The following is a 17,466-nucleotide window of genomic DNA, read 5'->3' on the forward strand; positions in this document are numbered from 1 at the left end:
CTTAGAGGTTTTCTTTTTTCTTTCATTTGTTGGGTGGTTGTGTCCTTGTTTTTCCTTGTTTTTCTCTTTTTAAAGACCAACTTCCCTTTGATGGCTGTGTGAGGAGAGTCCCCTAAGAGGTGAAAGAGAAGCCTGGCTCTGTTCACGGTCCCAGGAGCTGTCCTTGCTGCATGCCCTGTCACAGTTCCCTCGACTCTTTCAAAGCTTCACATCTGCCTCACCCCAAGCAAGGCTCTCTACTGGCACAAACTTGCAGCAGTTCCTGTTTTTTGAGCCTTCTGGACCAACAAAATAGCAGCACATACTGCTTCCTGACAGGGAAGGCATCACAGTGGCCAATGATCGTGTGTGTGTGTGTGTGTGTGTGTGTGTGTGTGTGTGTGTCTGTGTCTCTGTGTCTCTTTGAGCATCTCTCTTCATTCCTGGAGTGTGTGTGTGTGTGTGTGTGTGTGTGTGTGTGTGTGTGTGTGTGTGTGTGTGTGTGTGTGTCTTTGAGCATCTCTCTTCATTCCTGGAATGAGCCATGGACAGTAAAGTTGTGTGGGAAAAGAAGGCTCTTTGGGGACCCTGACATGAAGAAGTCCACTAAGTGGGAGATCTTCTCTCATCTATGGCAAAGTCTCAGGATCCTGTTCAGATATCGGGGCTTTCATACTCCTGTTGGTGGCTATTTGGGAGGCAGCAAGATGTGAAGACTGGATGTGTTCAGAACTAGGACCAAACGATGCCATCAAATACTTCCTCCTGCCAGTCATGGTTTCCCCAGAAGTGTAGTTCCTGGGACATTCATGGATATGAGCTATTCACTAGTTGGGTCAGACTAACAGGGACTCTCAGTCCCAAAATCTCACTCTTATTGACAATAAATATCAAACTATGAAGAAACAGAAGTCCCATTACCAGAAAGACCAAAATTAAACTCCTGGATCTTCACCCCATCCAGTGGGAAACACAGATGCTTTCTCCCTTTCCAGAACATAAGCAGCCAAGTTCATTTGCATTTATTCCCCATTGTGCTTTTGCTTCTGTTTCTCTTTTAAGTGGAGCAACACTGTCTGAAGACACGTTATCTGTGCAGAGCCGGAGAACTTTAAAAGGGAAGTTTAAATGTTCTTAGTTCTCCTGAGGTCCAGGTAAGAAGGGGGTGGTAAGAGGATGGGGGACAGATGGCTGAGATCCCTTGGGAGGAGATATAGGGGAGCACTGGAATTCCCCCAACTCCCACTCCTTGCTCCCTTGGCCCTCTGCCCTCCATGCTGGAGAGCTGATAGGTAGCTGGAGTGGCCCAGGGAGACCTATGGGGAGGACCCGTCCTACCATTAGGGGGCTTCTCTCTATGAATGCTAAGAAGCAAAGGGCATCCATTCCAAATGAGTAGCAGAGGAGACCTTCTAGGGTTTCTACCCATGCTCAGTTGTATCCCATTCCCTGTTCACCTTTTGTCCCCAGCACTGATATAAAAGCCATATATATGTTAGTCAGGTTTGCACTGAGTCTTCTTCCAAACCTTCAGCATGGACAACAGAGTGAGGTCCCCTTGTGGCCAGAGGCCAGCCCTCCTTGCCTGCCTTCCTTTGACCTCTCTTTTCCATCCATGAAGCCCTCAGGCCCTTGCCATTTTTTCAGCACAGAAAACTCATGGCTTCTCCAGCAGCCTGAGTATCTCTCTTTCCCAGCACAAATGGCAGCATCTCTATCCTGCCCCATCTGGGCCACTTCAGCTTCCTGTAGACACCCAAGACAGATGGACAGTGTTGGAGGGAATCAGGCTTTGAGGATCCAGTGTGAAGAAGTTGCAGAGTGTCTTTTTATTTTATTTTAAAAAGGGGGAAGGGGCTTTTGGTTTTGCTTTGTTTTTTGGATGAAGGAGTGAGGGAAATGAGGGAATACCCCCACCAGAAACAGACTGGAAAGCCTGCCTGTCTCTTGGAGATCCTTCTTTGTCTTGTTAGTGGTACATGGGAAGTTATGTTTTTACTGGTGTGTGTGTGTGTGTATGTACTTAATGATGGGAAGGTAAGACTCTGATCAGGATTATGAACTGCGGTCCTTGGGACCAAAGGTGTGGTCATGGTAGAGAGTTGTAGGACAATAGGGTGTTTTCAGAATCTGGGTGGCCACAGAGTGGGATTTCCTGGTATGGACATCAGAAGTCACTGGACTCTTCTCCCAACCCCAGAGTTATGGGATTTTGGTGCTTTCTCAGGGTCTCTCCCCGGACTCACTCTTCTCACCCATATCCCACAGACTCACTCATGGAGACCCCCTTGTCAATATCCCCTCTACCTTTACTCCTTTGCCCTTTCCCAATTCATCTTCTACCACCTGGATTCTTTTCCATTCATGAACTTCATTCAGCCCTTCCAAAGCCCAAGATTTGCATTCCCTTGACAGGGAGGAAAGGCAATGGTAGGAACCTCTGGTGGTCTGGGTGTCTATGTGCCTGGTGACCAGGGCTGGATTTTTATTACTCTGAGCCCACTGCTAGTGAGGAGCCTTGAGGGGTGGGGACAGGTTGCTGAGTGATTTTGAATGCTGACACCAGTGTGGAGCCAGTGTGGGTGTGGGGAGCAGTGCCTTCCTCAGGTCCCAGCTGGTCTTGATGTGCCACGTAGTGGATGGCATCTGTCTTGGTCCATGGGCTTGGTGGGAACATGCTTCTGCTTGTGTGTTTTCCATACCTGAGGGCTGACGTAGCTTAAACCACAGGGCATCATGCCAAACACTCACTGCCGGGCAGGTTTATTTCTGGGGATGTCAGGGTACTGGGGTGTAGGCACTAAGCAGGATGGAGTTAGGGTGTCTGGCTAGTAAGGGGTTCTGGACGCCTCTGGGGCTGTGAGTTTTCATCTCAAAGTCTGTTCCAGAGAAAGGAAAGTAGTATAGAGGTGATTTTTAGAGAAGCTGAGACCATGAAAACAAGCCTAATCCCATCCAGAAACTGGGGTAAAGTCTGAAAGTTCGTTTTCTTCTTCCTCCCTGAATAATTGTTCCAGAAGGGATGCTAACTCTGCCAGAGCTACAGGCAGATTTTTGGGCTTTGGAAGTGGAAGCTGAGGCCTGGGGAAGGCTGGGTAAGGAATGCTGGGGCAATCTCAGACAGGAGGCAGGTGCTTGGCATGAATGAGAAGTGACTTTCCTGGAGTCCCTCAGCTAGAGGATGAGATAGCAGGGATTAGGCCACAGTCTCAGATCCTGATCTTTTTTCTTCCTAGGAAAGCATACATAACTTGTGTCTGCAGAATCAGTGTGGGATGATTTTGCTGGCCCAAGGCTTCAGCGAGAGGGAGAAGAGAGGTCACTACAGCCCTCCTGTGGGTAAAAGCAGCTCTCTTATAAACCTGCCTCCATGCAGTGGGGTGGGGGTAAGGGTGGGTGATAGCAAAGAGGTTGAGGAACCTCCTTGGGTTTGGGGAGTGAGAGCTTCCATGTTCCCTTAATGTCCTAGGTTAATTCATAAGGCATCTGAGTCCTGGGTCTCACCCAGCCTCACAGAGAGAAAAACTGTCCCTGAGGGTGTCCCCTCCCATTCAAAGGTAGAAAGAGATTGAGCCAGGAACTGCCCTCATATCCTCTGCTCGCCCCTTCCCTTCCCTTTCCTCTGCCCCTCCCACCTAAAGCTGTTTGGGGCCCTTTCTCAGAGCCCTGGGTGGTGGCAGGCAGGGAGGAGTCCCAAGATCCTGGTGGCCCTGAGCCCCATGCTATGGTTGCCAGATTTGGCAAATAAAAATACAGGATGTCCAGTTACATTTGAATTTCAGTTCAACAACAAACAATTTTTAAGTGTAAATATGTCCTAGGCAAATAGTTGGGACATATTATACTAAAAAATAATTTGTTGTTTATCTGAAATTCAAATGTAACTGGTCATCCTGCATTGTCTGGGAACCCTACCCTATGACTTTTCCCCCTCTCCCTTTGGTCCCAAGGGGCCAGGAACCCCAAGGATTTGACTTAACCAGTTTTTTGAACTGCAACATTGAGAAGGGGTCACTGTGACTTGAAGACACATGAATTACTTTGTTTTTTAAGCGACAACAAAATAAGAACCTTCTGAAGCCATTTGAGCCTCATCTGCCGCCATCCGTGTATATTTAATTATATATAAAAGAAGATAATTACCTAGAAACATATGAACAGAATCTTGTTTAATCAAGATGCATGTCTATAACTTTCTGTAAATAGCCGCATGGCAATGCTGAGAGTCCCCTTGATCCCCAACCTCAAACCCATTTTACAGAACTGGTTGAGGCTGCTCCTTTGATTTTATGTCGTGTAAAGTCTTTGTTCCCCAGCCCCACCCCTGCCTCCCATCGGGAAACCCCCCATGGGAGTCATCAGTGGGCGGGAGTCGGTGCCTGCTCCAGTCCAGCCCTGCCTTGGGAGATGCTGGAGGACCCTGTCGCCCTGAAGGCCTGTTTGCTGCACATCTGCCTGCAGAGCCAAACCTCAGGGCCCGGTGCAGTGTCCAGCCTGGTATCTGGCATCCCAGTAGCTTCCATGTTCTGTGTATGTGTGTGGTGTGCCCCTTCCTCCCACTGTTTGAATTCACTGAAAAGCCATAAAGGGGGCCTCCTGCTGGAGATTTGGCCTCCCTTGGCTCCTCCCAGGAGCCCCCATGTCTCTCCAACTGGCTCCCCACAGAACACTTCTGAAGGGCTCACCTGTTGTCACCCCCTCCTGCTCCCTCAGTCCCGTGTCATGAGAATGGACGGTGTCCAGGGCTTCCGGTGGGGTCTCAGGAGATGCCCATGCTGGCCCTGCCCGAGCTGGCTTCCTCGGCCTGGGTTCACAGTTCAGCTCCATCTCTACGCTGGGCGAGGAGCAGACAGCAGTGGGACTCCATGGTTCTGGATACCTTTCCTGGGGTCCCTGTGGAGGCAACCAGGATTTTCAGGAGCAGCCAGTCAGCGGCTCAGCCAGGGATGACAGAGCCATCCCTGCTTACTCACCTCTGTAGTGTGAGGGTCTGTGGGTGGTGATGGAGGAGGGACTCAGGGAGAGGCCGGTGAATACAGGGGCTGACGCTCTTCCCTCGTGCATCCTCCTGCAGTCTGACAGAAAGCAGCCAATAGCGGGGCAACCTCAGGGCTACCAGCGATCCCCTGAGAGTGGGGTGGGCAGGTCCAGCTGTGAGAGAGGCTCAGGCAGAGCAGGTGTGGACTAAGCCCCCTGACCTTCACACCTGCTCCCCAGAGAAGCCCCAGCCAGTTGCACCAAGTAGCAGAGGTGAGTAGAGGGGCCTGGGGGCTTCCAAGGCCCCAGGTCATCCTGTTGAACTGAGAGGGACAGGTAGCCCCCCTGCCTGCGGCCCCTGGCCCCATGGGCACCTGAGGGCAGTACTGTATGGGAAGAGCCCAGGATGCCTCAGGCCTGGCAACTGTGACAAGTATGAGGAAGGAGAGAGAACGGGAGGGGAATCAGGCAGGGCGCATTCGATGAGGCCAGAGGTGGCGAGGCAGGCTTGCCCTGCACAAACCACAACAGAAGTTGCACACAGAAGTCCCAGGGACCTTTGTGCTGGGAACTGAAAGAGTGGGGAAGGTGGAGGGGACCATTTCAGAGCAGGCTGGAATCAGGTGCTTGGACCAGTGAAGACATGTCTTGCTTCCTCCAGCTCTCTCTGGGGCCCTCCCACTCTCCACACCCACAGCAGAGACAAATTGAGGCAAGAGTTGAGAGAGCATCTGTCTGGTGAGGTGATGGGAGCAGTGTGCATGGGGCACCAGGAGTTCCTCCATCCCACCTGCCTTAGCGATCAGGACTTTAGGGGGGCCTCTTCAAAGATACTGACCCTTCTTCCCTGACTCCTGCCCATCTAAGGACTTGATTTGCTGCTTTCTGAAAACCCTGGGGCTGAAAACTTCAAAATCAGGGCCTGGCAGAGCCTAGCTTCGCCAAGGTCAGCCCACCAGGAGTCCTGTCTTCATCTCCATAGGAAGGACACATGTACAGCCCTTGCCCCCGGCCCTCTCATTCCCACTTCTGCTTGGCAATGCTCTCCATCTCCCTTATGTGGACTCTTGTTCTTGTCTGATCTCTTGTCAAATTGTTATTTTGTAATGAACTGCGTCTCCTTATTAAAGAAATGAGCTGAAAGAAACCTGGGGGTGGGGGGTGTCTCTGGTTGTTTTTGCTGCGCTGAGGTGGGGGTGAGGGAGTGGGAGCTGCCTGTGAGGGTCAGTATGGTGGGTGAGGGTGGTGAGATGGTCCTGAGGCTCTGGCTTCTAACCCAGAATCTCCCTTCAGGGAAGCACCAAAAGGGGCTGAGGTCCCCTCTCTCCTGGGGTTGGGGGAAGACCAGATTGGCACTCTGGTGGGTGCTGGGGCCCACACATCTCCTGAGAACACATGCCAGGCTGTGGAACTGTGGGGAGTGTGGTGGTGCCGGGGAACATTGTCTGGGAGGCTGGGCAGGGCGGGGTGGTGGTGGGGACTATATTCTTGAATTCCCTTCCAGTAGAGCTGGGCTTAGGGAACAGCCACAGTCTGAGCCCAATGACAAGAGGGAGGCTGGCCCTGGGAAGTGGGAATTTGAAAAGTAACAATTTCTACAAAGTCCTCAGTTGACTCTTTGCAAATAACTTGAAATGTCTTTAACTTCTGAAGCAAAGATGTTAGGGACCAGGGATAGGGCGTCAGAATTTTTAGGGAAAGGGAGAGTGGGACAGCATTGCCCCCAAAGACCAGGGAAGAGTAAAACTCCTTCTTCGGTTCCCACTTCCACCTGTCTCCTCTCCTTGAGGACAGACCAGCAGCTACCATTTTTGTCAGTTTACACCAGCACCTGTCCTCCAGGAACACCGTTGGCTAGATGTGTGCTTGTCCATCAGGTCCAAAGGCATGGGGGCAGTGAATGCAAGCAGGGATGGGAGCTGCCCACCTGAGGAAGCATGAGCCCAGATCCTTTAACATCTATCCTGTCTTGCTGCTTCAGTCCCTGAGGCTGGGTAGGGTGAGGGGCATGAGCCTTTCAGCAGACGGACTGGGATTTATCATCACCTGAGGGTCTCCTGGCTAAGAATGTGAGCTTTTTACTCTGCCAATAGGTTGTGGCCTTCTCCTTTCCCCCCAAGAGGGCTGGACCACGTGACGGCTAGGTGATACTGTATCTGCAGACCTTACTACAACCAGTGGGGGTCAGAAAGAGAAATGACATTTGCAGTCTAGGAACCCTTTGCATCGGTCATGCTTCTTTGCCTCTGTTTTGTGCCCCAGGACAGGACTGAATTCTTCAACCATGACATCAAGTGTGCTTGTTCTGCTGCTGCTTGGGTTACAAACAGCTGGGTGACATCAGGGGAGAAGAATCTTCCCTCCCTGACCTCTCCCCAAGTCAGTGACCAGGGATTTCCACTTGGCAGGAAACACAGGGCTGAGCAAAGCCAGAGGCAGGGCTTGCTGGATGGAGAAACCAGACCCAGATCCTGGCTGCCTGGGGTCAGACCTGGCCACCCACGTACAAACCCTGCCAGCGGGCCTGAACAGCTCTTCTCTGGGCATGGCTCCTTCATTTTGAGTTTAGATTTAACCTTCAATAGCCCCCAAGTTAACTACATTTGTAGTTTGGAACTACAGGATAGTTTTGGATCTCCTGAATTAAACAATGACCTCATGAAGACTTATGGATATAGCAGATGACTAAGGGTGATGGCAGGAGACTTCCATGAGCCCAAGGAAATCACCACCTCCCTAGACCTCAACTTTCCCATGTACTAGAGTGTGCTAGTGTTCACCTGGATGGCCTCAACACCTTTGTCACTTAAACCTGGTGTCTTCCAAGAAATAACCGTATATACTCTTGGTTACTTGAAGCTTGGAACCTTGATATCTATCTATCTTCTTACGGTTCTTTTGAACGCCAATCCAGGCTTCTCCTTGGCCTGACTCCATTTAGGAAATTCCTTGATCCTACCAGAGACCCTTCTCAGTGGCCATGACTCACTGTGGCTGTCCCTGGGGAAGGGGCCTCTATGTGGACAGGAGTTGTAGGAGGCTGGTGGGCGAGGCCCCCACCAATGATAAAGAAGATGTAAAATCAGAAGAGGCTGCCCCAGATGTGAGATTCTAGAAATCCCATGCTCTGAACTGTGGAGACAGTCACAAAGTTAAAACACAGTTTTATTTACTCATTTATAAATACTGTTGTGTTTACAGGCATCATATAGATGTGAATATTATTATTCCCAAACTTTCAAACACAGAATACTCAAAACTATATAATAACAACCAGTAAAACAAAACCATTCATCTTAGGGTTGAAAGGCCACTCAATTGCATAAAAATACATTCAGTTCACAAAGCAAGTCTGGCTGCTTCTCCCTAAACACCCCCAACCCCACCCCACCCCACCCCACCCCAGGTGTATTTACAGTGGACTGAAGTTAATCCATACAACTCAGCTGAAAAACAGTTACATCTGGTGTGTGAACCTTGGTGGAACTAGGGTGAAGGGTGGAGTAAAGACACAAAATGCTACCACTAAAATGGGAGAGGCATGGAAACCTCAGGGTGGTTCTTTTCACCCCTGTTGATCAAGGTCAGGGCAAAGACAAGGAGGAAGGAAAACCATAAAGCCAAAGTCTGAGTGTGAACCACTCAACTGAGCACAGGCTGTAGCTTCTCCAAGAAGGATGCAAGGGTGAAACATTCTTTCCTTCCTTCTGCAGGGAAATCATTGCCCTGGTGTGCCAGCCAGTGGTAGGCACAACCTTTCAAAAGTTCAAGGGATGCTGGCTAGAAAAGGAGGTATTCTGGATTGCTGCATCCTCTCAGAACCCTCTCCTATCCCGCAGCCTGCCTCCTGGTGTCTTTTTTCCTCCAAACTCTCTTTACCTAACCTCTCTTCGTCAGAAGGCAAGCGGGACTCTGTTCCGGGTTTCAGTAGAGTGGGAGAAAGGACAGGCAAAGGCACAGATATTTAGGCGAGAGTCAAGCTACTTCTGGCCCTTGCATGTCCCTTGTTCAGGAACAGTGGGCCCCGACGACTGGCACTCCGACTCTCAACTCTGGTTTTGGGAGAACATTAGAGGCTCTTAAGAGGCTCCCCACCATCAGTGTGCCTTTCCTGAATCCTTGCTCTTTGAATGGGCTGAGCTGTTGCCACCAGATGCACTGATACACTGATTAGGTTTGTGCTGGGAAGACACACTTCTGTTTTAAGCTATAAACAGTCTCAGGATAAAGAGTAAACCAGACATGGCTACTCATGGTCTCCTTGGCCAGGCTATGGAGGAGTCATACAGGCCTACAAGTCAAACCTCATCTCTGAGGGGACATTAGCATAGCCGAGGAGCTTTGAAACTGGAATAGGGGGCGGTGGTGGTGGTTGTTGGTATATCCAACTTCTACAGGAATCTTGGCTGATTCATGGAAAACCACCTCTCTAAAGCACCCTCGGCTCCAAGTGAGAAAAGCAAGGAATTAAGAATGCAGAGGGAGATGAAAGGGAGAGGAGTGAAGTGTATGCTTATTCTGGAAGGACATAAGAGCATCCTGATGTCACCTTAAGGGGCCACCCAAGTAAATCTTTATTGGAAACATCAGGGAAAAATTTGGAGGAGAAATAACAGAAAATATCACTCTGGCAGATTCAAGGTCCAAAATAAGCAGATGAATTGGGGAACAGCTCAAATAGGTCCTTTGGGGGATTAGAAGGGAGGGGGAAAAACAAAAGATATGATTTAATAAATAAAATTGGTTTCTGAGTTTTCATTTGTAATCAAGTATATGCCAGACCTCATTTTAAAAGCTCTGGGCTAGCAAATGTGCATGTGAACGCACATAAGCTAGATGCAAGAGTTATCCCCAAATTGCTAAACCTTTTTAGGTAAGGCCAGAACATTCATTAATGGTATTGTCTTTAGACACACCCACCTCTTACTTACAGTTCTCCCGAAGGAGGGCTTCCGGGACACTGGGTTGTAAGCCAAACCTGGGTTCTATGTTTGCCCTCAACCCCAACTCTCAAAGAAGTGAATGCATCTTTCACCATGCAGCTGCTGGCTGCTGGCCAAGATTCTGTGTTTTTTCTCAGCCCTCAGAAATCACCTCATTCCTAGTAGCTGTGACCAACAGTTCCTGGACTACAATGAAGTTGATCTATTTTCCAATCTACTCAGAACACAAAAGATCAATAGCTGTCCCTGACAGGGTCTACTGCTTCCTGAGCAGTGTCAATACCCATTAAGGAAGCTGATTAAAATCTCTGCTCAGCTGGAGCCTGAGGGATGAAGTCACCAGTGAGACAGAACTCATTTCTGTGTGACAAAGCTTTGTTTCTGTGAAACTCTCTTCCTTCCCAGTACTTGCAGCTTCCACCCTGCTCTATGTCCAAAGCCCCTGGGCCTTCTGCCTTCTTCCCATCGCAGCACACAGCCACCTCCACTTCCAGGGTCTCTGCCCTTTCACTCCAATTACACCAGGTCCTGTAGGAGGCTTGTGAAAGCCAAGTGCTGTTCTATGCAATAAGGTTGTGTGGACTCTGGGTTTGTAAACACTTACTGCTTTGGTAGTCTCCTCTTCAGACCTGCTTTGAAGGAAAGACCATCTTGAATGGTATCAGAACCTCCTACTTCTGGTAAGTCCAAAATCCAGAGGGGGAGCTCAATGGAACTAAAGATTGAGGTTCTTATCGAGGAAAATTTTCTTGCTGCTGTAAGGCAGAGTTCAAGACAATGAACCAGACGGTGCTAAGCAGAAAAACGATTAGTCTGCTATTTGGGTGTGAAGAGCCAATGTAGATCCCATTTTAAGAAAGCTGAGGAAAGGTGGTTGAGGAAACCTATGAAGCAGCAGGTCTATTTCCTATTAAAACAACTTGTCCAAAGGCTGCCTGCAACAAATTGCTTTCTATCCATTTCTCCATGAGCTCCAATTTCCACCTCTGCAGGCTTTAATATTCTTACCAAGCCAGCAGGAGGGAAAGCCACTGCAACATCATTCAATTACCCTCAATATTAAATTCACTTCCCAACAAGGATGAGAAGTCAACCTTGATGTGCTCATATTAAACAGTTTAAATCCAGAAGAAAACAAAAAATTCTGGACTTGGATTTTTGAGGTTAGAAAGAATTTTTGAAGCAGAAATCCCAATAAATATGCTGATCTTCCTAAGAATGAATAAATCACAGAATTTTAAGCCAAAAGGAAAGGGCACATAAAGATTATCCAGTCCAACCTCATTTTACAGACAGGGAGGGTGACCTGCCCAAAGTCACATGACTAAAAGGAGAAGGGGTGGCCTTGGAATACAGATGTTCTGACTTCTAGGGTCTTATCTTTTAATGTTGCCTTTTTGTCCTCAAAGCTGCCTGCTTATTGGGTTGGAAGAACTCACATCTTATGAAGGGTTAGACCCTGCCTTGAAAATCAGTATGGTAGGCTGGGCGTGGGGCCTTACGCCTGTAATCCTATCACTTTGGGAGGCCCAGCCAGGTGGATTGCTTGAGCCCAGCAGTTTCAGACCAGCCTGGGCAACATGGCAAAACCCCATCTCTACAAAAAAATTCAAAAATTAGCTGGGCATGGTGGTGCACACCTGCAGTCCTAGCTGCTTGGGAGCTGAGGTGAGAGGATCCCTTGAGCCTGGGAGGTGGAGGTTGCAGTGAGCTGAGATCACACCACTGCACTCCAGCCTGGGCGACAGAGTATGGTGACTAAGATCTGTAGTAATAACTGGGCCTAGATTTAGGCCAATTACACGACCTCTGATTGGTAAGTGTGTGCTTAAAGTGCGGTCAGTGCTGGCATAAACAATGGGGTTTGAGGGCCCCTGATGATATCTCTGAGGGAAGGATACCAGGGCTCCTGCAGTGTTACTTCACTGATAAGCTCCAGTGGAACCAGTGGCTCATCTGGTAGAGTAGAATTTCCCTTTTCTTTCTGCTTAAATGCTGAATCCTTTCTGCTTTCTTTTTCCTTTTTGCACCTTTGGAGGTGCAAAGCCGCCTGGAAGCTGAATAACTGGCAACACTTTTAAATAGTTCTCTCTTCTCCAGGCTTCTTCTGCTCACTCCATGCCCACCTCAAGGGTGCCGACACTCACCAGTGGCCTGGACCGAAACACTGGCCTTTCTCTGAGAGGAGACAGTGTCTGTCTGTGGCTAGGAGAGGCTGCAAAGAGGCCAAAAATCCAGACACCTAACAAGTACATGGCTTTGAGAGTTTCTTCTTCCATCATCTTTGGCTCAATTAAATGCCTCTAGTGGAGAAACAGTCAGTAGTTTACACACACTTTCGTGGGATCCACAGACCATTAACTTGAGTTTTAGCTTCCTTGCTTCCTGAGTGGAACCATCTAATAAGCACATGGTTTGGGGAAGGGAAATGGGTAAAATGTTGCAAAAGAGAGATCTGAAATCTCACTAGTGGCCTCAGATAGCAATAAATGAATCTAAGTCTTCTTAAACTTGGGGTGGGAACTAGGACAGAAACCAGGGGAAGCCCAGAAGAGAAGTAAACACATCCTGCAGTTGGAAGACAGGGAGGTTCTAGGGAACATCAAATGAGAATGGCCCACTAGAGAATCTGGTACACTGAGTAAGCCCAAAGCATGTCTAGTCTTTAGATTCTTTAGAGGCAACACCCTGAGATTTGCATAACCCTTTCGCTAGAGATTGGGATGGGGCTGGGGTCATCATACTCTGGAGCTATCTGGAAAAGGATCAGCAGCCCTGGAAAAACAAACTTTAGCCCCAGAATCTCTGGAATGGCCAAATCATTACTTCCAAAGGTGTGGCTCGGTTTTTGAAAAATAACAAATTAATGAAAACAGAGTTTTACCAGGAACATTCTCTTTCCCATTCTGATATTTCATGTAAAGACTCTAAGTTAAGTGACAGACCTGAGCCCCATGTTGTTGGCCATGTCTGCAGCTATTTATTCAGCTTGAGCTGCCTGGGGTGCTCATGAGTCTCCAAACCAGCAGGTGAGGACTGAGGATTGTGGCCACTGAAGAGGCCAGCAGTAAGTACCTGTCCAAGCAGCACAAGAAAAAGGAGACCTGCTGATGCCAGTATCCAGAGAGAACTGCTGGCTAGTAGAAGGCCTATAACTACCATCTCGTGGGGCTTCCAGACAATACAGTTGTGAAGGAATGGTATTTTATCTCTGGAGATAGACCAGAAATCAGTTCATCTAATAAAATTAATTGCATAAGAGAAAGTACCTGAAATTACCTAGGATAGTTTACACTTACTTTCATGAGTTCTTGGCTATAGAATCCAGTATTCCTGAGATTGAAAAGCTTGCAAATTTCTTGTCACAAGGAAAACTTTCTGGCAAGAAAAGTCAGCTTTAACATGGAAGGGTCATGTAAAGTGGCAGGGATGCAACACCAATCTAAGGGTTTTGAGAATCTGCCCCCAATACTTTTGAAAGGCATAAACAGATCTGAAGAGGCTCTCTGTAACCCCTTTCCCTGGTCTATTGAGTGGAAAAGGGTCAAGATGTATTCCTAATAATCCAATTTTCTTTTCTTGAGAAAGGAGTATCATCTTCCTTCCCCGATATTCAAAATGTTCCAGGATAATCAATTAGTCAACACCTTATGTTGATTTCCTCTCCCAGAATGAAGGATATAAAACTTATTACTCTAATTTAGCATTCCCTGAGAACTGAACTTACAGTACTCCCATGATAATACGAAGTCTCAAGATAGTAGCAGCTTCTCTTGAAAAATGGCTGGAAATGAAAGACAGAATTTTATATACTCTAAAAATGGGGTTTTGTCAGAGGAAACATATCTCCTGTTCTGTAATTGGGATTTTTTATTTATTTATTATTATTATTTTTTTTGAGACGGAGTCTCGCTCTGTCACCCAGGCTGGAGTGCAGTGGCGTGATCAAGGCTCACTGCAAGCTCCGCCTCCCGGGTTCACGCCATTCTCCTGCCTCAGCCTCCTGAGTAGCTGGGACTACAGGCGCCTGCCACCACGCCCGGCTAATTTTTTGTATTTTTAGTAGAGATTGGGTTTCACCGTGTTAGCCAGGATGGTCTCGATCTCCTGACCTCGTGATCTGTCCACCTCGGCCTCCTAAAGTGCTGGGATTACAGGCATGAGCCACTGCACCCGGTGGAATTGGGATCTTGAATTACAGCTTCTAGTTTAAACAGCATGTGGTGTTTCAGAGGGAGGACCATGGAGAGCTACATGTCATGTTAGGAAAGAATTAACAGACAGAGGTAGTATATATTAAGGGAATGAACCACTCTAAACACTGAATATCACTGGCAACCCTAAAATGATGAGGATTTAATGACTTGCACACTCAAGTGAACCAAGGGATAAAACTCCTACAAAAAGAAAATACTGTAAGTATTAATGCTAGGTTATCATCAAGAACTAATGGTTTAATTTTGCACTGGATTTGTATTCTTTCCAGGCCTGGGCATGATATTTTAAAGGCTGGTTTTGTCTAGAGGAGGATGGCCAAGATGTGACAGGTAAGAAAAGCATGCCATATGAGGAATGACTGAAAGGACTAGAGTAACAGCAGCTCAAAGTAAGACTGAGGGGGAGACCACCCACTACACATATCTCAAGTGCTGTTAAAGAGTTGCAGATAGTAGATCTGGACTACAAGGAGAATCCACAGGCAGACTTCAGCTGATATGAGGAAAAACTCTCTCGTTATTAGAGTTGCCCAACTTTTGAGTAATAAATGCATAGCCACCAGAGGCTACCTGACCATGCCCATGGGTGAAAGCTGTAGTAGCAGGGGTCCCTGTGACACAATAATAGAAAGCTGGACCTAATGACCTCTGGGTCTTGCCACTCTAAACTTCCATGACTCTCATCAATGGGTTGAAAGTACTTCATTCCATTAAACCTCTATTAAGTGCCATTTCCCCTATTAATTTCTAAGAAAGTAAATCTCTCTGCTAAATCTAACCACTGGAAATAATCAAATTCACCACTATTCTCACAGCCCAGTGGGCTGCTATCTTCCATCTTCTTTGTCACAATGTTGCAAGTGGCCTCAGATACTTGACTTTCGCCATATGTGTCTTTCCAGCCTGCTTCCACTTCCTAGTCCATCTCCCAACAATCTCCCCTCCCCACCTCTCATTCCTCCTTGCACTGACTTCATTTCTCATTAGAAGCAGGTGTCAGAGCGAAGAGAGGAAAACAAGGTCAAGGAAGTGAGGCAGAATGGAGTATTCAGAGCCCAAATTTTCTTATAAAGAAAATCACTTTGCAGGGGGAAGATGAGTGGGAGACGAAAACAATGAGCTGACACTTATGCCATAGTCTACCTTTCAGGGAGCAGGCAGTGGTGCTGCCACCAAGGCACCAGAGTGATGATTTTCTTGTCTCCAGAATAATGACTTCCCACAATGGCCAAAGACAACTGAGGTCAGGTGCTCTGTCCTAGCTTTTATACCATTGAGTGAGGGGGTGGGGAAGGGAAAAATATAAAAGGATAGAAAGGAAAGGAATAAATGAAGCCAGGGCCATTTGAGCCTTGGAGAAACGGCTAGGTATGAGGGAGGAATAAGGGTTAAAACTAGTTAGGGAGATTACTGGGTGTTGATAGAAAAAATAAAAGTCAGTTCCTGAGAGGTGAAGAAGAATAGAGCGCCTCAATGCAGTCACTGTCACCTTGGATGCTAACCATTCCAGAGGACATCTGATGATCAATTCAACATCCTGCTGTTTCTCTTGGCACCCCAATCAGGATCCTGGAGTGGCTACCACAAGACTCACCTATATCAGAGGACACTGGGTTAATGTAAAAAGCTGAAGGATACTGATTAGGGTAGAAGTCTTACATGTTTGGACCAAATCCAATGTGGACAAAGTAGCTGAGCAGCAGGAAGTTGAGGGGTCCACAGCTGAGCCTGGTGTACTCCCCAGAGCATTCTCCAGATGGCTCGAATTACCACAATCATGCTTCAATTAAAACTGTCATAAAACTTGGGATAGGGGTTTGGAAGAACAGGGCATTGAAAGTGCAGAGAAAATGTAGAGTGTATAGAGGTGACTGAAGAGGGTGATAGAAAGAAGTGTCCTTCCACCAAAACATCCATTTCTTTTGGTTGGAAGGCAAGGACTGGAAAAGAGGGGTGGGGGCAGCAAATGCTGTCCCTTTCTTTCCTCATAAATCTGGAGCCTAGCCTACTTGGACAGTTTGCTGATGACTCTGATGAGGGCACCATTTTCATCTTTCAGCCTCTGGTTGTCGGATTTCAGTTCTGTTAACACCTGTAGGGTGAGAGAGGGAAAGGTGAGTTAGAGCCTGGCGGGATCCTCCTTGGCCCTCCCTGACCAGGCCAGGCCAGCCTGGTGAGCAGGGCCTTTTGAGACAATGTGTGGAATAAACTCTCATGGTCCCTTCTCTCAGGGATGAAATTCCCTTCAATCTTCCTTTTTATTGAGTTGGTAATGTTAATCTTTAGGGAGATTATAGCCACTCCATCTTTTGAGCTGGCATATTTAGCAGTAATATCTTATTTCTTCATAGGCAGACCTCACATTTCACACTGTATATCCTTTTATTCTATTGAATCAGTAACCACTTTCAATTTCTCCTGCCCTTAAACTCACCCCTAAAGAAATTGGGGAGAGAGCCAAAATGGGCTGGTGAGGACATAGGGAAAGAATTCAGAAAGGGGGTGGTGGTCAGCTAGAAGAGTTAAAGGAGGATACTGCTTCACATCTCATCAAAAACAAGAGCAAAGGCCAGAGAGGCAGCACTCGGCTTTCTTGCCATATGCACAAGATGATTTAAGCATCCTCCACTTGGTGCCTTCGGTGAATAATCCTCCAAATTCTCACTGGTCATACTATACATATCCACTTTCAACCATTAAAACTCAGAAAACTTACAGTCACAGAGCTGTGAGGCACAGTGAACACTAGGCATGTATTTAATCCTCCCCAAAGCTCCCCAGTGACAGTCACCAAAGGATACCCAGAGGCCTTATCAGCAGTTTTAGGGGATGGCATTGTAATTCACAGAAATAGATGCTTGTTGGGCAGGGGAGGGAGTGGAAACTCAATTTTATTAGTTCTGCTATCCTGGAACATTACACATACTGTTGTCTAACTTGTGAAAAAAAGGAAAAATAGCCTCAAGTTCCATCCTGGAAGTTCAAGTCTTTGTTACATGATCAGGCACTTTCAACAAGTACGCTGTGCATCTGAAAAATCCTAATGGGATGTTGATAAGGGTACAGTTTATGTGTGGGTCCCACTGGCAGCAAGAGCGATTTAGGATAGCAGGTAAGTACATCGCCACTATCCAGGCTACAGAAAGCTACATCTGTATCTGTTCAATACAGGTGTCCTTTGACTAGTCATTTAAACCTATAGGACCCCAGGGGCAGGTAATGCCCCCAGTAAAGGGTGACCTGTGCTGAGGTGTTATGAGGCCTATTTAGTTCTAGCTCTGGCTCTGCTATTAACCACTTAGGAGATCTAACTGTGCCTTAAGGAATATAATCTGTTTCCTTGATCTCTC

General features: G+C 47.5%; 1 protein-coding gene across 8 annotated transcripts in view; it reads right to left on the reverse strand.

The window, feature by feature from the left end:
* Positions 1 to 8,103: 8,103 nt before the first annotated feature.
* Positions 8,104 to 17,466, reverse strand: part of PPP1R12B (protein phosphatase 1 regulatory subunit 12B) — a 242,178-nt gene continuing 232,815 nt past the window's right edge. For 4 of the 8 annotated variants that reach the window (XM_008976627.5, XM_008976626.6, XM_003823009.4 and 1 more), the window contains one exon: positions 8,104 to 16,208. In XM_008976627.5, the coding sequence (XP_008974875.3) occupies positions 16,122 to 16,208 (87 nt within the window). In that variant the 3' untranslated portion in view covers positions 8,104 to 16,121. The remainder of the gene's footprint in view (positions 16,209 to 17,466) is intronic. The other 4 variants (XM_008976625.4, XM_008976624.4, XM_024930437.4 and 1 more) reach the window with 1 other exon arrangement.

Source organism: Pan paniscus, chromosome 1 (genome assembly GCF_029289425.2).
Source record: "Pan paniscus chromosome 1, NHGRI_mPanPan1-v2.0_pri, whole genome shotgun sequence".
In the NCBI taxonomy this organism is placed as follows: Eukaryota; Metazoa; Chordata; class Mammalia; order Primates; family Hominidae; genus Pan; species Pan paniscus.